Raw genomic sequence first — 20,748 nt, forward strand, 5'->3', positions numbered from 1 at the left:
GGCTCCCTGTTAAGCAGGGAGTCTGCTTTTCCCTCTGCCTGCCGCTCCCCCTGCTTGTGTGCACTCTCTCTCTCTGACAAATAAATAAATATCTTAAAAAAAAAAAAAAAGATTTTTGAGAGACTCTGCATGCATAAACCGGGGGAGGGGTAGAGAGAGAAGCAGACTCCCCACTGAGCAAGGAACCTAACAGGGCTGGATTCCAGGATCCTGAGATCAAAGCGTTCCAATATGAAGTATTATGAATTATGATAAGTGATCTCTGTTGTCCCGAATTTCAGGCCTTTACTTTCCATCCTGACAGACATTTACAACTGGAGGCTTCTTGGCCTCTTAAAGGATGTCCAAGTTAGGAGTCTGTCCTCCTAACTTCCCGTTTCGTTAACAGAACCACCATTCTCCTAGTTAGTCAGGTCCGAAATTCAGTATTTAGCACTGGACTTGGAAGAGGAGAAGTCAATCATTAGTCAATGTGTGGAAAGTTTCCCCGCAAAATGTGTCAACACTGACACACCAAGTCCATTCTCACTGCTGCCACGCCAGATTCATCTCTTAAGAATTGACCGCTTATAATATTAGTGTTTCTTTAATCTTCTAAGGAAATGGTATGCTTCCCATTTATTAGTTTTATACTTCTAATTTTATAGCTTTTTCATATAGGTCTTATTTACGAACATTTATTCATAATAATTTAATCAGTTTTGTAACCATTATAAAATAATCTATTTTTAACTCTACATGCTAATTGGTTATTATTGGTATCCAGAAAAACTTAATTTCTGTATAGTCTCTTTGTTGCCAGTCCACCATTTTGGGTTTTTTTGGTTTTTTTTTCAAAGATTTTATTTATGTATTTGACAGAGAGAGAGCACAAGCAGGGGGAGCAGCAGGCCAAGGGAAAGGGAGAAGCAGGCTTCCCACTGAGCAAGGAGTCCAATGTGGAGCTCAATCCCAGGATCCTGGGATCATGATCTGAACCAAAGGCAGATATTTAACTAACTGAGCCACGCAAGCACCCCACCAGTCACCATTTTGAACTAATTACTAGTTCTGTTTTTCAGATGTTGTATCTTATGTGTGGGAAATCATATATGCAAAAAATCAAAAAATAATTCTTTATTCCTTCACAATTTGTATATAATTCTTATTTCTCCATCTTAAAGGAATCTAGGGCCTCCACTCTAACAATGAAGAACAGTGAAAACAGCAGGCATCCTGGTCGGTTCCTAAAATATAATTTAAACGCCTTTATGTGAACACAACTTTTTTTAACTAAGCTCCACACCCAATTGGGGCTCAAGCTCACAACCCTGAGACCAAGAGTTGCATGTTCTATCCACTAAGCCAGCCAGGCTAATGTGAATACCTTTAAACTTTCTCAACTAAATGGTACGTTTCTGTAGGTTTCTGTCTTCTTCCTTAGAAGACAACACTTCCCAAATGGTTCTTCTGTGTCTAACCTCTTCCCTTTTAAATTCAGCCTACATACTCATACCATGAACCTTATTTATGGTAATTCTTATAAAATAAAAACTTCAATAGTTTTTACTGGAAACAGGTGAAGCTGTTTAGCCTTGCACTCATGGCCCTATCTTAATTCCATCCTACCTTTCTAATTTTATTAGTCCCTATAACACTCACATACTACATTGTCCACCCACCATTTGCTGTTTGACTTAGAAGAGTTTATATGCTCTGTTAGATCAGAGGGTCCTTGAAGACATGGCAATATCTTATTCACTTTGTTTTTTTTTTTTTTTTAAGATTTTATTTATTTATTTGACAGAGGCAGACACAGCAAGAGAGGGAACACAGGCAAGGGGAGTGGGAGAGGAAGAAGTAGGCTTCTTGCCAAGCAAGGAGCCCTATGTGGGGCTCGATCCCAGGACCCCGGGATCAGGACCTGAGCCGAAGGCAGACGCTAAATGACTGAGCACCCAAGAGCCTTCTTTTTTTTTTTTTTTTTTAACCTTCTTAAAAAAGATTACTTATTAGAGAGAAAGAGAGAGCAAGAGAGCACTCGTGCGCATGTGCATGGTGGTAGGGGAGAGGGAGAGACAGAGAATTCCAAGACTTCTTGCTAAGGGCAAAGCCCAACTTAGGACTCAAGCTCATGACCCTGAAAATCATGGAGTGAGCCAAAATCAAGAGTTGGACGCTCAAACGACTGAGCCACCCAGGTGCCCTTCACTTTGTATTTATTACAATACCTAGTATAATGATTTGCCGACCAAATGTTTTCTCTCTAAAAATCATTCAACTCCTTAATTAGCTCATGCTAACTAGTGAATTCTCTGTAATAGGTAAGTGAATAAACATTTTATAATCTTATAATAGAGGCAAATTACTCACTGTAATAAGGTCATCTCTTGCTCTGAGGACTTTGAGTCTTGCTTGATTCATCAAATTAGACATCTGACTGCAAAAGGTATGGAAAAATAGTTATCAGTAGAGCATAAGAAAAAAAAAAACTGCAGAGAAAGAAATATACAGCTTCCTTTGTATGTACAAATACTTCTCTTCGTATATACCCTAGAGAACCCCACTGATATACATGTAGTGGATTCTACCAACTTATTTTCGAAGTATTTATTGAGAGCTTACCAAGTGGCAAGCACTTTCGTATCAGTTATTGCAACTTTCTTTCAATAATCCTGCGATGCTTCCATTTTCATAAATTAAGAAAAAGAAATTATTCAACTTGCTCAAGGTCATACAAGTATGTTAAGTGGTCCAATTAAGACTTGAGCCCATATCTGCCTAACTCCAAAGCACCTGCTCTATCCTCTTGTCCCACTGACTTTTTAAAGCTTCCTTACCTAACACTGTGACCAGGATCTACTTACATTTTCTTCTGCTGCTCAATCTGCTTTTCTTTCTTCTCGTAGTATTCCATAATCTTCAGTCTTTGGGTTTGCACAAGACGACCTTTCTCAATGTTGAACTCTTCCTCGGCCTATCAAGGACACAACTGTTAATTCATTACACCAGATTTCTGAGTTTTATTTTAAGCAGCTGGTAACCAGCAGCACTGTATTCCATATCAAAAATAGTAAGCTTATTTGACTTGCCTTCAAAATTTCTAATTTACTCAAAGAGGTAACCAGTGATTTTCATCATAAATGATGAACAAGAAAACCAAAAATCTGACCTAGGATAATAGTACCCAGGGGCGCCTGGCTGGCTTAATTGGTAGAACATACCACTTTCGATCTCAGGGTCATAAGTTTAAGCCCCAAGTTGGGTGTGGAGCTTACTTAAAAAAAATAAAAATAAAAAAGCTAATAGTCCCCAGTCACAGACTTACAAAGGATGTATTCAAATAGAAGATTCTGTATGTGAAAAAAATCATTACAAATCCTAGGGGTGCCTGAGTGGCTCAGTCATTAAGCCTCTGCCTTCTGCTCAGGTTATGATCCCAGGGTCCTGGGATAGAGCCCCAGTGGGGCTCCCTGCTCTGTGGGGAGCCTGCTTCCCCCTCTCCCACTCCCCCTGCTTGTGTTCCCTCTCTTGCCATGTCTCTGTCAAATAAATAAAATCTTTAAAAAAAAAGAAAAAAATCATTATGTATTCTAAATTTAATCCATCTGACTACAGAATTTAGAGTTTAGAAGATCTGGGTTACTGCCTTAAAAAATATGGTCAAGTAATCTGTCTTAGTGCGCCCTTATGAAGTAAAAGAATTACAACAGTATTCTTCAGGTGCCTGGGCTGGCTTAGTGTCTCGCTCTTGCTTTCAGCTCAGGTCATGATCTCAGGGTTGTAAGACTGAGTTCCATGTTGGGCTCTAGGCTAGGTGTATAGTTGGCTTGGGATTCTGTCTCTCCTTCTGCCTCTCCCACCCCACCTCCCTTTAAAAATATATACATAAATTAGTATTCTTTCCTCATAGGACAAATAAGTAAGATAAATCTAACAATCCTTTTAAAAACTTAAGTTATATAAATGTAAGTTGTTTGTTTTATGTGTAAATTATTGAACGGTTACTCTTTAATTGTTTTAATTTTTTAATTTTTTTCTATTTTACTGGGAATACAAAGCAACATTACAGTTTCAGTGCATTAAATAAACAAATGTGGTGATAGAGTAAGACAACAATACTGACCTGAATACTGAGAGTAAGCGGTTTTCCAGTTCTGAGGGTAGGGTAGGGGAGAACCACATTACTCAGCTACCAGGGGGTTTGGGCTTTAACTCAATGGCTGGAAGGAGTGCCAGTCCTGGTCAACCATCCATGAATCTTTTTTTTTAAAGTAGCTCTATGTTCAACATGAGGCAGGAACTCATGACCCTGAGATCAACAGTCACACGCTCTACTGACTGAGCCAGCCAGCCAGGCACCCCCATCCATGAATCTTCATCACAGCAAACTGGAATCTCCAATTTTTCAAACTAATTCTAGGAAGAGAGAATAACTCAGGCTGACTTATAAATTGATCTGGATGGCTACTAAAGTGTCCTCCATTCATAAGTTGTCAAAATCTTCAGAGTGACTGCTGGAGCAAGAGCCTTTCATGTGCTCCCAGTTATACAGTGCACAGAAGCGAGTAAGCATTAGTCCTGCTAGAGCCCCTCACGCTACCCCTCGAACACCACCTGCACATACATACAACATGCCTGTCACGGTGCCAGCTGTTACTGTGTTAAAAAGTCATCTTCTGCAACTCTTGTTTTCTCGATGATGGCACCAAATGTGCTACAGAAAAAAGCCAGAAAACCTAGAGTATTAGCCCAAAGTGCCCCCTGACGAATCACCATGTTCAAAATCCTTAATACTCTGCCAGAATTCAGTAAGGATGGCTTTTACTTTATATAAATATAAATGAAGGTTAAACATCCAACATTTTTTGGGCACTCAGTGAGAAAAATTCTTATTATTAAATTCTTCTTATTAAATATTATTAAATTCTTATTAAATATTATTAAATATAAATATACTAAACATAGACTTTGACAACCTAGAATATACTTTACAAAGAAGTTTACATTAAATAAAACACCATTTTAATAGACAAACTAGCTTACAACGAAGTTTGTTTTTTGTTTTTTTAAGATTTTATTTATTTGATAGAGAGAGAGAGACAGCCAGAGAGGGAACACAAGCAGGGGGAGTGGGAGAGGGAGAAGCAGGCTTTCCACAGAGCAAGGAGCTCAATGTGGGGCTTGACCCCAGGACCCTGGGATCATGACCCGAGCTGAAGGCAGACACTTAACGACTGAGCCACCCAGGCACCCCTACAACTGATTTTTTTTTTTTTAAGATTTTATTTATTTATCTGAGGGAGAGAGTGAGAGAGAGAGAACATGAGAAGGGAGAAGGTCAGAGGGAGAAGCAGACTCATGGAGCTGGGAGCCTGATGTGGGACTCGATCCCGGAACTCCAGGATCATGACCTGAACCTAAGGCAGTCACTTAGCCAGCTGGGCCACCAGGTGCCCTAAGTTTTTTGGAGGGAGAATATACTTAGGATAGCAAATATACTTAGGATAGCAAAGTGTGAAATATTGTAGAATTAAAGGGAAATACTCAAAGAGAAGGAAAAAGCCATTTAACTAGAAGACACAGAGAAAAGCATACTGTGTCTGCTCCCAGACTAGAACTAAACAGCCAGAGTGAACACTCAGCACATTCTCAAGGAAGCACAGTTCTGCCTTGCACCAGCAGCAGGCACCACCAGAAGAGTGACCAAAGGCCACTGGAGGAAGACAACAGGACAGCCCTCTGCCAGCAGTGTAACACCATCACAGGAATGGTCTATCTGGACAGTTGACTACTGCTGGAAGAGTGGTTATATTTTTAAAAAGGTGATCTTACCAGTATGAGATGTATATGGTTTTTAAGTAGTATGAAATGATTTTGGAAAGTTAGCTAGAGTGGTCCACTTGAATGTTTAATGGCTGGCACTGGTACTCAAGATTTCACGTTCTAAAAGAAATGCCTGGGGTGCCTGGGTGGCTCAGTCAGTTAAACGTCTGACTGACTTCGGCTCAGGTCATGATCTTAGGGTCCTGGCATCAAGCCCCACATTGGGCTCTCTGCTCGGCAGGGAGTCTGCTTCTCCCTCTCCCTCTGTATCTCCCCCTGTGGTGCTCTCTCTCTCAAATAAATAAATGAAAATAAATGCCTAACAGCTTTTTCTTTTCTCTTTTTAAAGATTTTATTTATTTATTAGTCAGAGAGAGAGAGCGAGCGAGCGCACAGGCAGACAGAGTGGCAAGCAGAGGCAGAGGGTGAAGCAGGCTCCCCGCCGAGCAAGGAGCCGGGTGCGGTACTTGATCCCAGGATGCTGGGATCATGAACTGAGCCGAAGGCAGCCGCTTAACCAACTGAGCCACCCAGGCGTCCCCTAACAGCTTTTTCTATACCTATCATGGGAAATAAAGATGACTGTGTTATACTAGATAAGACTTTTTTTTTTTTTTTAATTTACTTAGTGACCAGAAAGAGAGAGAGAGAATGAGAGAGAGCACAAGCAGGGGGAGTGGCAGACAGAGGGAGAAGACTCTCCCCTGAGTAGGGAGCCTGATGCAGGGCTCAATTCCAGGACGCTGGGATCATGACCTGAGCCCAAAGCAGATGCTTAATTGACTAAGCCACTCAAGTATCCCAAGATAACATATTTCAAACAGGAATGCATTTATCAACTGAAATAGAATTTCTACATTTGCCCCAGAGGGAAAGAGGGATCTGGTCATACAAGAAACTGAAGTGCTCCTACGACCACCAAACAAAATAAAACAATACTCTATCAGCTGTTATATAGTAGTGGTAGACAAAACAGTCTTTTCTTCCTTAAATGACACTTTTTTTTTTAGATTTTCTTTTTAAATAATCTTTATGCTGGAGCTCAGGAGCACTGTGAATGGGGGGATGCCGTGCCAGAGCTCTCAGAGTTCTTGGGGGCAAATGTTCATAGTACTGACGATGGCGCTCATTTCCACAACCCCGGCAGCCTCTGTCTGAGCTGCCAAAATGCCTGGGACCTGCTCCTGGGGGACCACCGTATGTCCGACGGCTCCTCTGGATACAACACAAAGAGAGGAGCTTGAAAGCTACGTCCCTCCTGCAGCACCTGCCAGGACACAGGACCCTACTCCCACACCTCATGAGACGCCAACCTCGTTCTGTCCCACTTGGCACCAGCAGCACCACTTGCTTCCCAGGGCACCATCTTCAAGACAACCGTGGCTTGTCAGCACAGGTTTGGTTTTTTTTTTTTTTAATTTACATATATATTTTTAAGATTTTATTCACTTGAGAGAGTGAGCACACACAAGCAGGGGGAGAGGAAGAAGCAGGCTCCCCTCTGAGCAGGGAACCTGCTGATGTGGGCCTCGATTCCAGGACCCCGAGACCACAACCCGAGCCAAAAGCAGACACTTAGCCACCCAGGTGCCTCTCTCAGTGTAGGTTTTTAAAAATGACTTTTCTCATCTCCTTGTCTTCTGGGGTCACTGAGGGAACTATGAAGTTCTTGCTTCCATACTCTCACCTGATGGCCTTTATTTTTACTAAAAAAAAAAAAAAAGTTAAGTTACAAAGGCTTTTGGATGCCATTAACAGATTATAACTCAGGTATCAGCCTAACTAGGAAGTGCTGGGCTAGGGATCTCTGCAAGTACCAGCTGTGTGATCCCAGGCCAGTCATTTAGCTTCACAGTTCTTTAGGTAGTTTGTTTTAAAAATAAAAGTATTTGTCTATTGAAAGAAAGAGAGGAAGAAAGGAAGGAAGGAGAGGGAGGTTAGGGAGGGAGGAAATCTCTACACCCAACATGGGGCTCAAACTCCCAACCCTGAGATCAAAAGTTGCATACTTTTACCGACTGAGCCAGCCAGGCACCTCCTTAAATGATAAATTACTTAAACAGTTCAAAATTTCACAGAATTTTAGTCCTAGAATACAAAGCACACACAATTTTAAGGCTGTACTGATAAATAACAAATATAACTACAGTAGAATGAATAAAAAAGATAATAAAGGGGCGCCTAGGGGCACCTGGGTAGCTCAGTCATTAAGCGTCTGCCTTCGGCTCAGGTCATGATGCCAGGATCCTGGGATCAAGCCCCACATCAGGTTCCATGCTCCACGGGAGGCCTGCTTTTCCTCTCCCACTCCCCCTGCTTATGGTCCCTCTCTCACGGTCTCGGTCAAATAAATGAAATCTTAAAAAAAATTAAAATAAAAAAACAAAGGGGCACCTGGGTGGCTTAGTCAGTCTGCATTCAGCTGAAGTCATGATCTCAGGGTCCTGCGATAGAGCCCTGCAGCAGGCTCCCTGCTCAGCAGGCAGTCTGCTTCTCCCTCCCCATCTGCCTCTCCCCTTTCTCACACTTGCTCTCACTCTCTCAAATAAAGAAATGTCGAAAGAAACAAAGAAAGAAAGAAAGAGAGGAAGGAAGGAAGAAAGGGAGAAAGAAACAAAGTTGAGTTAAAAAAGAAAGATAATGAAAACAATGCATTACACAATATATTCTGGCCCATTATGATTATACCTATGGAAAAGAGCAACTTGATATACTGTGTATAAACAAAGTACAACTGGAAATATTTATAAAATTTCAAAATGCAGACCAAGTATCACCTTTGTAATGGACAGGGGCTTTCATTTTATACCTTATACACTTCCGAACTTTTTTTTTTTTTGCAACAAGCACAAATTACTTAAAAAGAAAAATAACAACATAAAAATACTATAACCTCCCCTAATCAACTACGATAATTAGTCATAGATGCTAATGTCTGGATTCCACATTCCATGAGAAAATTTATCCATTACTTTCTACTCCTTACCATAAAATTTCAGGACACTTATTGGCAATCAGAATGTTTAGAAAAGAAAATTTATATATTTATTTTCTAAGTTTATTGAGCAATAGTACAAAGTTCCCAAAGAAGGAGGGGACCCAAGAAGGTTACCCAGGAAAATTTATTTTTGACATTAAAGACACGACACATTCTTAGCAGTCCTATGCTATGTGTTGTTAAGCAATTTTACTAATTACTGCTTAGCAAAGCCACACTATGAAATTTTGAGAACTTCCTAAACCTAGAAAATGGAATCTCACCTTCGCATCAATTTCCTCTGCTTTCTCATTGGCTTCTTGTTCAATAAAAGCCATCATATGCTTAATCTAGAAGGAAGAAAGAAAGGTTATTTTTATTTCTAACTATAACAAAAATATACATATATCTCTTCTGATTCATTTAACAATCAGTTGCTTACTAAATGCATGTTATGTGCCAGGCATTCTGTACAAAGACAAATGAGATATATAAGATAATATCTTACAGTACTAATTCGCTCTAGCAAATGGACCAGACACAATATTCAGTATTACAGAACATTATCCTACTCTCGAGGAATGTGGAGTCTATGGGGGAGGGAGGACTGAATATATATCCTCCTTTACCTCATACTCCTTTCAGCCTGCATCTTCTTTTCCTCTTCTCCATCTATAATTAAACGAATCTATATTTACCTTTTAAATTTAAAGATTTTTAAGTTTTTATTTTTAAGTAATCTCTACACACAACACGGAGCTCAAACTCACAAGTCCAAGATCAAGAGTCACACGCTCTACTGAGTCAGCCAGGTGCTCCACACTTTTCAACTTTCTTACCTCCTACTCTCAACATACTTCAATCTGACTTCTACCCCCTCCACTCCACTGGAATTACTCTCATAAAATGGCAATAATCTCCTAGCCCTTAAATCTTGGCCTTAATCAATCTTTCAGCATCTCTTGACATGCTGGTCAACCCTCCCTTCTTGAACAAGAACAATCTCTTCCCTTTGCTTCCAGGACTTCCTTGTCCTCCTTCTAGACCACCCTCTTCTTCCTCTGCCTCCTAGACTGCTCTTTTTTAGACAGCCTACTCACAGCAACCTAAATCCAACACACTCAGTAATGAACCGCTAGCGGCTCCGTTGTTAAGCGTCTGCCTTGGGCTCAGGTCAAGATCCTAGGGTCCTGGGATAGAGCACCACACCGAGCTCCCGGGAAGCCTGTGTCTCCCTCTCCAACTCCCCCTGCTTGCGTTCCCTTTCTCACATTCTGTCAAATAAATAACATCTTTATAAAAAAATAAATAATGAACTGCTAATCACTTCCCTTCTGCCCACTTTGATTTCTAGCTTGAGGATTAGTACCAACATCTGACTTTGACCCTTCCTTGTACCTCAGTCCTCCCACCCAATCAACCACCAAGTGCTATCAATTCTCTCTCCTGATAGTTCTTTAATTTGTCCACATTTCCCCACCTTCATAGCCATTATCCTAGTCTCCTAGTCTTTGCTACCACTATCTCTCAACTAAATTATTACAACAGCTTCCAATTGTGTCTCCCTGCCCTCAGCCTTGTTTCCTTTCTAATCAACTCTACACTACAACCAGAAAGATTCTTTAAAAATGCCTGTTTCAGGGGCGCCTGGGTGGCTCAGTGGGTTAAAGCCTCTGCCTTCGGCTCAGGTCATGATCCCTGGGTCCTGGGATTGAGCCGCATGGGGCTCTCTGCTCGGTAGGAAGCCTGCTTCCTCCTCTCTCTCTGCCTGCCTCTCTACTTGTGATCCTTCTCTCTCTCTCTGTCAAGTAAATAAAATAAATAAAATCTTTAAAAAAAAAAAAAAAAAGCCTGTTTCAGGAGTCTGGGGCAGGGGGGAGGCCTCAGTCCGTTAAGCATCTGCCTTTGGCCCAGGTCATGATCCCAAAGTCCCGCATGGAGTCCTGCATTGGGCTTCCTTCTCAGCAGGGTCTGCCCCTATCTGCTGCTCATGCATTCTCTCTCTCTCATATAAATAAAATATTCAAAAAAATAAAAATAAAAATGCTTGTTTCATCATGTATCACACTCCCCCCCCCCTTTATGACAGAGCACAAAGATTTTAGAAGGTACGTGATCTGGTCAATGCTCACCTTGCCAACATCATATGAAACATCACCTTCACCATTTGCCACTCTTCAGACTCTTGGTTCCTGTCCTAGTAAACTTATTTCAGTTTTTCTGTTCCTTGAGTTCAACACTCTCTTCCTCACTTCCAAGATTTCAAATATGCTGCTCCTTTCACTTGGAATACTCTTCTCCCTCCCTTCACCTGGCTAACTTCTTGGGATTCAGCTTGCTTAACCGTCACCTCCTTTGGAAAATCTCTTCTGAACTTCTCACCAATGTGCACCTAGGGTACCCTGCACTTCCTCTTCCTAAACTTTTTTTTTTTTTAAGATTTTATTTATTTTATTTGACTATAAGGCAAGGTGGTTGTTAAAAGGCTTCTCTGGCTACAATCGGAGAATCAAGTCCACTGAAGTCTTCTGGGGCCTAGGGACACTGATCCAATTTGGACTCATAAATGAAGTGGGTTTTTTCTGTTTTTGTTTTTAGACCCGCAAATGAAGTACGACCTTTAGTGGAAGATGTAAAATACACCCATGTGAATATACAAATACCAGAGCTAATCAAACTCTCTGGTTGTTTTCATTTCATAAGGGCTCTATCTGAAAGAAATGACGAATAAAAAAAAGGGAAGATGATTTTTAAAAATACCAATAACCAAAAACCATCATTGTTTTTATTTTATTTTTTAAAAAAAAGACTTTGAGAGAGAAGAGTGCACACGCAGGGGTAGGGGGCAGAGGGAAAGAGAGAATCTCAAGCAGACTCTGAGCTAAGCTTGGAGCCCTAAGCAGGGCTCTATCTCGCGACCCTGAGATGATGACTTGAGCCAAAATCAAGAGTCAGATGCTTAACTGACTGAACCACCCAGGAGTCCCTAATTCACTGTGTTTATTAATTCTCCCACTTAAGGTAAGCTTCATGAGTACTGAGATCTTATTTTTTTTTTAAGATTTTATTTATTTGACAGAGAGATCACAAGTAGGCAGAGAGGCAGGCAGAGAGAGAGGGGGAAACAGGCTCCCTGCTGAGCAGAGAGCCCGATGCGGGACTCAATCCCAGAACCCTGAGATCATGACCTGAGCCGAAGGCAGAGAGGCTTAACTCACTGAGCCACCCAGGCGCCCCTGACATCTTATTTTTTACATCACCATAACACCAGAACATGGAACGACTGCCCCTAAAGGGGGTGTTCAATAAACGTTTGTGAATGAATGACAACCTGTTGGTATTTTAAGCCTCCTGAGATAGTCCAAGTACTTTCTAGAGTTTAACAATCTGGAAACAATTCCCACTTCTCCACACACCACAAAGATATCATAAATCTAATGTACACATAGGTGTACAAAAGTGAGTTAGGATGTTTTAAAATAATGTGAACAGGGTGCCTGGGTTGCTCAGTGGGTTAAGCCTCTGCCTTTGGCTCAGGCCATGATCTCAGGGTCCTGGGATCGAGTCCCGCATCCGGCTCTCTGCTCAGCAGAGAGCCTGCGTCCTCCTCTTCCTCTCTCTCTCTCTCTCTCTCTGCCTGCCTCTCTGCCTACTTGTGATCTCTCTCTGTCAAATAAATAAATAAAATCTTTTAAAAATAAATAAAATAATGTGAAAATACTTAACACTACTGAACTGTACAGTTAAAAATGGTTAAGATGAGTAAGTTTTATGTGTTTTACACATTTTTCTTTAAAAGGGCATTTCAAGGGGCACCTGGGTGGCTCAGTGGGTTAAGGCCTCTGCCTTCGGCTCAGGTCATAACCCCAGGGTTCTGGGATGGAGCCCCACATCGGGCTCTCTGCTCAGCAGGGAGCCTGCTTCCCTTCCTCTCTGTCTCTGCCTGCCTCTCTGCCTACTTGTGATCTCTGTCAAATAAATAAATAAAATATTAAATAAATAAATAAAATAAAAGGGCATTGATAGGGGTGCCTGGGTGGCTCAGTCAGTTCAGTGTCAGCCTTTGGGTCAGGTGGGATCAACCCTGCATGGGGGGGGGGGCGGTTTCCTGCTCAGCAGGGAGTCTGCTTCTCCCTCTTCCACTCCCCTTGCTTGTGCTGTCAAATGAATAAATAAAATCTTAAATAAAATAAAAAGGGCATTGATGGGGCACCTCGGTGGTTCAGTTGGTTCTGCTTCCACTCAGGTCATAATCCCAAGGCCTTGGGAGGAGCCTTGTGTCTGCTCAGCAGGGAGCCTACTTCTCCCTCTGCCCCCACCCCAACTTGTGCTCTCTCGCATGCATACACTCTCTAATAAATAATTTTTAAAAATAAAAAAAACATTAATAATAAAACCTCGTGGCATCAAAGTCTTAAAGAAAAAAACAGTATGGTTTGAAAGAGAAGATTTCTTTTTTGTCAAAATTCTTAGCAACTACCCTATGCTTGAGGAACCAAAATAATTATGATAATCAAAATCTATTTCATAGGTAATACAATACTTATTAAATCTCAGGCCTTGAAATATTTGGGGTACCTAATCCAGAGGCATCTTGTATAGAAAATCACTGTGACCTTGCTAAAAGGATTAGCCCCTCCCCCTCCATTTGTGTGTGTGTGTTCATGGTAAAGAATGGTATCTCCAGAAGCACCTGGCAGCAACCGCCTTCGGCTCAGGTCATGATCCTGGAGTCCGGAGATCAAGTCCCCCATCAGCCTCCCAGCTCCATGGGGAGTCTGCTTCTCCCTCTGACCTCCTCTCTCATGCGTGCACGCGCTCTTTCTCTCTCTCTCTCTCTCTCTCTAATAAATAAATTTTTTTAAAAAAAATATCTTCGGAACTTAAAAAAAAAAAAAGGAATGGTATCTCCACAAGTTCAGTGTGAAGCCTTACTGAACTCAGTTTGGAATTTTAAAAGTAAATACAGTAATGAAAACAGGTGTTTAAAAATGCTACAAGGCACACTGGGCCTGTACAGGTGAACACTGATTCAAACCTGCATTATCTGCCTTTATCACTCATGCTGGACCCTCTACTACCGGATTTGACTAGATCAGCACAGCCTAGAGCAAAACAGTCATTTTAACCCAGGTCAGAGTAGCCTGTTTACAGCCAACATGATCATATTCCGTCTTCAAGAGTTCCAACAAGAAAAATAGTCAACTCTTCAGGACATTTAACTCCACCCCTAAGGCAGAAAAATCTGGCCTTTAAAAGATACTTTTCATCTTCCTGCTAACCCTACTGGATTTTAAGTTTTTTGAAGTCAGATTCCTTCAAATACTGGATAAAATAAATAACCATACTCCCCAGACAAAAAGGGAAATATACATAAATATTTTAATACAATGGGGAAGAAGTCAAGGAATCCACAATTTATAAGCACTTATTATGTGCTTGGTACCTTGTCCATTCACTGCTGAGTATACAGAGAACAAAAACACACTGCCCTTACAGAGCTTATGTGTAGTGTAGAGACTACACTACACATTGGCAGAGACCACAGATTCCTTCATCTTTCAATTTTATAGAAAGAAAAAATGGTTTTGGTTTACATTCCAAGGAAATACACCACTTTATATTTTTCCTGGGGAAGCCTTATTCTTCAATATATTGTAACAAAGGGGTAAGAAGGATGATGAAGGAACAAGCCGAAAAAGAGAATCAGCATTTTAACTGTGACTACTAGAAGATGTGGAGGACACTGTACTTTTTCCACTGCACCAAGTTTTCCTACGGTAAAAATCAGAAGCAGCGGTGATAAACATAAAAGCCCCATTGTTTTGTAAGACTACTGTAAGATTTCTTAATCTTCTCCATAGATGCTATTTTTGTCACACGATTTCCCCTCTGTGATTATTAGCACAAGACCACGGATGAACAAAGACTCCACTTTTCTTATGCACATCAGATTAAGAATAAAATGCCAACTCATTTTCTTTTTTAAATTTTATTTTTTTAAAATATTTAATTTATTTATTTGACAGAGAGAGAGATCACAAGTAGGCAGAGAGGCAGGCAGAGAGAGAGGGGAAAGCAGGCTCCCTGCTGAACAGAGAACCCGCTGTGGGGCTCAATCCCAGGACCCTGAGATCATGACCTGAGCCGAAGGCAGAGGTTTAACTCTCTGAGCCACCCAGGCACCCCGCCAACTCATTTTCTAGGAAATAGAAATATCCAAGGAAAAAAACATTTCATTGCTCATTTAAGATTCATAAGCCAGTGAGAGAGCTTTAGTCAGAGAATTTTCCTAGTACTTCAAAAAGAAATAGACTTAGTTCTCTAAACTACGTAAAGATTCCTTCTCTGAAAAATCTACTGGCAATATGACTACTAAATTCAAGGACCCTAGTTTCAGAGTTATCTGTGGCAGGGCAAAGGGAAACCACTTTTTCCCATGTTTGTTACAGGCCTATCAATGCCAATATATTATCCTGGGAGTCTTCTGAATTCTAACTTTATTAATTAACAGCTTGAAGGTATGGCACATTAAACAAAACAAAACAAACAAACAAAAACCCCAAAGCTTCCCAGGACTGATACACTTGCAAAAATGATGTAGGTCTACGCTTTCCGTAATTTTTCCCATTAGCCTTGACTTTTTGCCAAACACTCGCGCTGCGGTTCATAAATGTAAGAAAGATATTCTGATTATTAATAAACATTAACGTACACACTAGTGCGAGACCAACCATTATAATTCAATCCAAAATGAAGATTAACAATTCAATGAATGACCTCAAAACAACACTGAAAGCAACTCTCTCCCGTCAGCATTCTCTATCGTACTGTAAACCCTTCCCTCAAGGTTAAAAAAACAGGTGAAAACAAGGTCCCCAATCCTTGCACTCGTTTCGCATTTCAACCCTATTTTCAATTCTCAGCTCTAACAACCACAGCTAGTACTCTGAGAAAATAGGGAACGCCGAGGTGCGAACCAAAAAGCCAGCACGTTCAAGACGGCGGCGCACAAAACCCCAGTGAAGACAGAGGAGCTGTGGGTCAAACACCTCTCCTGCAGAGAGCCCACTAAGCCCCCGAGACTTGGGGGACCCTCCTCGGGTATCTGGGCCGCGCTAGGCCTGCGTCCTCCCTGAGCCGCCGGGTTCCACTTCGCCACCCCGGGACCCGCGCTACGAGTTCGCCAGACCCAACCGCAAGTCCTCACCTGCTTTTGCACGTCAGCATCGCTGAGGGCCATAACGAAAGCTGGGCTAGGCCGGAGGCCCCACTGCCTCTAGCTTACACTGGAACAGGGCAGGGGAACGAAGAGGAAGAAAAAAAATGCAGTGGGGCTGTCGGCTTCCTTCGCTTTATAACTCCGGCTTCCGGTTCCTGTCAGGTGACCGCGCAGCCCAGCCATGTGAGCTTTCTCAGCCAGTGGGAAGAGAACGAGTCCGGGGAAGTCCCGCCCTGGACCCGCCCCGTGTCCGGGCCCCGGCCCTGGCAGCCTCTTCTCCGCGCAGTCTCAATCCATTTCACAGCTGGCTCGTGACTTCTGAGTTGTTTTCCACAGCGCCGTATTCCTCAGTAGGAGTGAATTTCGGGAATTCAAGCGTCTGAAATTAGCCGAATTCTGTGTATTTTTCTAGCCTTAGAGCCCTTGCTGTAAACCCTTTATTTACTCCCAAATCAGAATTTATTTTTTTGCTTTCCTGGCCTTAATGAAAACAAATTCACCAATATTTTATTAATAGATTTTATTTTTAGAACAGTTACAGATTTACAGAAAAATTAAGCAGATAGAGCAGAGAGTTTTCATGTATCTTTCTCCCTGGCACACACAGATTCCCGTATCATTAATATATTCATATGGCACAGTTGTTAAAATTAAATAATATTGATAATTAAATAAACAATATTGACTCAAGTCCATAATTAGTCAAATTTCCTTAGTTTTAACCTAATGCTCATTTTCTTTTCCAGGATCCCATCTAGGATACTGCGTTTTATTTAATTGTCATGTCCCCTAAATTTCCTGGGTGTGACAGTTACTCAACCTTTCCTTTTTTTTAAATTAATTAGTTAATTAATTTGTCAGAGCGCCCACAAGCAGGGGGAGCAGCAGAGCAGAGCAGGCAGCAGGCACAGGGAGAAGCAGGCTCCGCGCTGAGCAAGGAGCCCCAAGCCAGACTGGATCCCAGGACTCTGGGATCATGACCTGAGCTGAAGGCAGACGCTTAATGGACTGAGCAACCCAGGCGTCAGGGTACATATATTTTTATTACCGACTTTTTATTTTGAAGAAATTTCAAATATAATAAGCTGTAAGAATAGTGCAATAAACTACATTCACCTAGATTCACCAATTGTTAACATTTTGCTATTTGGCTGTATCACTTTTCATTAATCAAATTGAGGAAATTTAACAAGTTTATAATCAGATTTTGCCGTATGCCCTACTGATAACCTTTGTAGAAATTTTTTTCTCATCCTGAACCCAGTACAAGGTCACCTGTTGTAATAATTGTCATGTCTTTTCTATAGTCTCTTTTTTTTCCCCCAAGATTTATTTGTTTGAGAGAGAGAGCTTGAGCCAGGGGTAGAAGCGGAGGGAGAGAGAGTCTTAAACAGACTCCTCGCTGAGTGCAAAGCTCGGGCGCTTGATCCCACAACCAGGAGATAATGACCTGAGCCAACACCAAAAGTCTGATGCTTAATCAGCTGTGCCATCCAGATGCCCCCTTTAGTCTCCTTTAATACAGGATGGTTCCTCAGACTTTGTCTTTCCTGACAGTGACATTTTTGAAGAGTTCCACACATTTGAAGAGGACAGTTCTGGAAGTTCCTCAATTTGGTTTTGTCTGATAGTTTCCTCATAATTAGATTCTGGTTATGCATTTTGTAAGGAGTACTACATCTGTGATATTATATCCTCAGTGCGTCATATCAGAAAAGTACATTTCAGTGTGTCCATTAATGAGAATTGTCCATACATTTTTAAGGCTCTTAATACTGACTGCCAAATTTTTTTTCCAGCTGTACTAGTGTACAGTGGTCTTTGTAGTGTGTGACAGATTGGTGCACACATTTGAGAAAACTGGTCATGTTGCATAACGGAAGGATTCAGTCACAGGACAATAAAATAACAGAGCAACGGAAATCCACACAGTTGACCTTAACTTGATCAGTATTTTAAAAAGATTTTATTTATTTGAGAGAGAGAGAGAGCACAAGCACAAGCAGGGAAAAGGGCAGAGGGAGAAGTAGAAGCAGGCCCTCCAATGACCAGTAAGCCCAATTTGGAGCTCAATCCCAGAACTCTGGGATCATGACCAGAGCTGAAGACAGATGCCCAACCAACTGAGCCACCCAGGTGCCCCTTGATCAATATTCTTATCGACTGAGCTAAACAAGTTGATAGGCTTATTTCTCTCATCTTGTTAGTTTCTGCATTGATAACTTCATTTTTTGCCGTTCCAGAAGACAGAGTTCCAGGATGCCTCCTTCTAGCATCCCTAGGTCACTCATTTGGATTATAATTCTTCCTCCCATTTATTTTTACAGTGTTCTGCAGATAACTGGGGGAGTAGGAGCAGCAATCTAATGCCACATGTCTAATCATTGTGAAATTAATGTCTGGAAGAGACATAGCACTGTCCAGATCAATGCGCTTTTGGTTTCTGGAAAACAGTGTGCTGATTTTTATGATTTATTTATTATTAATTTGAGAGAATAAAAAATATAGAAAAGTACAAAGAATAATTTAAATATTCATGTACCATGTACCAACACCCAGAATTAACAATTAACATTTGCAACATTTGCTTTAAGACTTCATTTTTTTAAAAAATATTTTATTTACTTATTTTGACAGGCAGAGATCACAAGCAGGCAGAGAGACAGGCAGACAGAGAGGGGGAAGCAGGCTCCCTGCTGAACAGAGAGCCCAGTGCAGGGCTCGATCCCAGGACCCTGAGATCATGACCCGAGCCAAAAGCAGAGGCTTTAACCCACTGAGCCACCCAGGCACCCCTTAAAACTTCATTTCTAAAGCAAAGTAAATGGTGTTACAGATATAATTAACATTGCCTTTTGTGCAGCTGTCCCCTCCCCTATGTTAATGCTCTTTACAACTGGTTTCTGCAGTTATTTTGCTGATTCACCAAGGAATGGGCCAGGTCCTGTCTGATAAGAATATGATAAATTTCATAGAGACAGTCTCTGGAGAGAAAGACTTACAAGTACAATAAAAGATTAACTAGTTAGTAGTTTTCCAAATCCAACTTCCTCCTATATTATTTTAGGTCTTGTGAAGAAGCTTTATTAAAACAGTTTTCCAGATAAGTTACAAAAATCCCACTCCTAGATACGCCTATTTACTTATGGCTTCACAAAATCACTGTCCTAGATTCCTGTCAGGTTAGTCACAAAGAGATGTTTTCTGTGTAGATTGCTTCACCTGCTCCCAAGCTGACACTTCAGTCTGTGGCTTCAGAAATTGAATCAGCAGAATAAACTAAGGCTTGAACTTCTTTGCCTGAAGAGGGTAAGGTGGGGTGAGGTGGGGGGTGGGTTGTGGTTGGGGGTGGGATGTTGCAGCTGGGGGTGGGGGTTCCTTGGGTGACTCAGTCAGTTAAACAATCTTAGGGCAGGAGGTTCAAGGCCCTCGGGCTTTACTTTACTAAAAATAAATTTTAAAAAATGTAAATCATCTGTGTCTTTGAATGCTGAAGAGTTGGGTGGGTTGTTTTTGTTTTTGTTTAAGATTTTAAGTAATTTCTATACCAAATGTGGGGCTCCAACTCACAGTGCTGAGTCCAAGAGTCGCAGGCTCTACTGACTGAGCCAACCAGGCGCCCCTTGAAGAATTAATCTCAAGAAGAAAAACAAATGAGACCAGAAAATAGTGAAACTCTGACTTTCTACCCTTTTACATTTTCTACCCTTTTACAACCAATTTTCCACACAACAGAAAGAGTGGTTTAAAACCCAGCTGGCATCTAGCCGCTTCCCAATGTATAATCCTCAAATGGCTTCTGTCTGCTTCTGCTTCACACCTCACGTGGTCTGTGTGAGCTCTGCCCGATCTAGCCTTAGCTTACTTGTCTGACCTCATTACTCTTCTTCCCTTTGCTCACCGCCCTATAGCTTTACTTTTCAGTTCCTGGAAAACACCAGGCTCTTTGCCTGAATTCTTTTCATACACCATCACTTAGCTTTTCATTCTTTAAGGTCTCAACTTAAAATATCACCTCTTAGAGAGTGCTTTTCTTTTTTTTACAGATTTTATTTATTTATTTGACAGAGAGAGATCACAAGTAGGCAGAGAGGCAGGCAGAGAGAGAGGAGGAAGCAGGCTCCCTGCCTAGCCCTGATTCGGGGCTCGATCCCAGGACCCCAGGATCATGACCTGAGCTGAAGGCAGAGGCTTTAACCCACTGAGCCACCCAGGTGCCCCGAGAGTGCTTTTCATAAGCACTCTTTCGCCTTCCTCTCTCTCCCAGCCCCTTGTTTACCTCAGGACATGACATAATGTTTAATTATTTTGTTTTTTTTCTTTTTATTTTCAGGTTTTTGCCTGGTTTTCCAATGAAAATGTCGGTTTCACAACAGAGACTATGTCTGACCTACTTACCACTTTCTTTTGCTGGCATCTAGCACACTGCCTGGTACATAGTAGGGGTTCAGTAACTAACTAATGAAGGAGAATGAATAAAATGACTTGTGTCTAGAGTTTAGATTTTGTTTATAATTTTTTTTGGCTTTAGATTTTATAATCACATCAGGCTTCACACTAGGATTCTGTATAATTTAGAAGATCTGTCAAAAAAAAAAAAAAGTCCCCAAACCCATAAACTGCTGTGTGATTAAAGTAAAATAATTTCTGTAAAAGGATTATATTATTTTGCACCATTTGCTGAAAAGACTATTCCTTTTCCCATTAAATTGTCTTTACACCTCTGTCAAAAATCAATTGTCCA

The 20,748-nt window shown here is 41.3% G+C and overlaps 1 protein-coding gene across 1 annotated transcript in view; it reads right to left on the reverse strand.

The window, feature by feature from the left end:
* The window catches only part of ATP6V1E1 (ATPase H+ transporting V1 subunit E1), a 38,564-nt gene extending 22,400 nt beyond the window's left edge, over positions 1-16,164 (reverse strand). The window contains exons 1-4 of the mRNA XM_080812091.1: positions 15,993-16,164; positions 9,067-9,132; positions 2,847-2,956; positions 2,353-2,419 (exon numbers count right to left, since the gene is read on the reverse strand). Coding sequence (XP_080668217.1) covers positions 2,353-2,419; positions 2,847-2,956; positions 9,067-9,132; positions 15,993-16,025 — 276 coding nt within the window. The 5' untranslated portion in view covers positions 16,026-16,164. The remainder of the gene's footprint in view (positions 1-2,352; positions 2,420-2,846; positions 2,957-9,066; positions 9,133-15,992) is intronic.
* Between the last annotated feature and the right edge of the window lie 4,584 nt (positions 16,165-20,748).

This window comes from Martes martes (genome assembly GCF_963455335.1).
Source record: "Martes martes genome assembly, chromosome: 8".
Lineage (NCBI taxonomy): Eukaryota > Metazoa > Chordata > Mammalia > Carnivora > Mustelidae > Martes > Martes martes.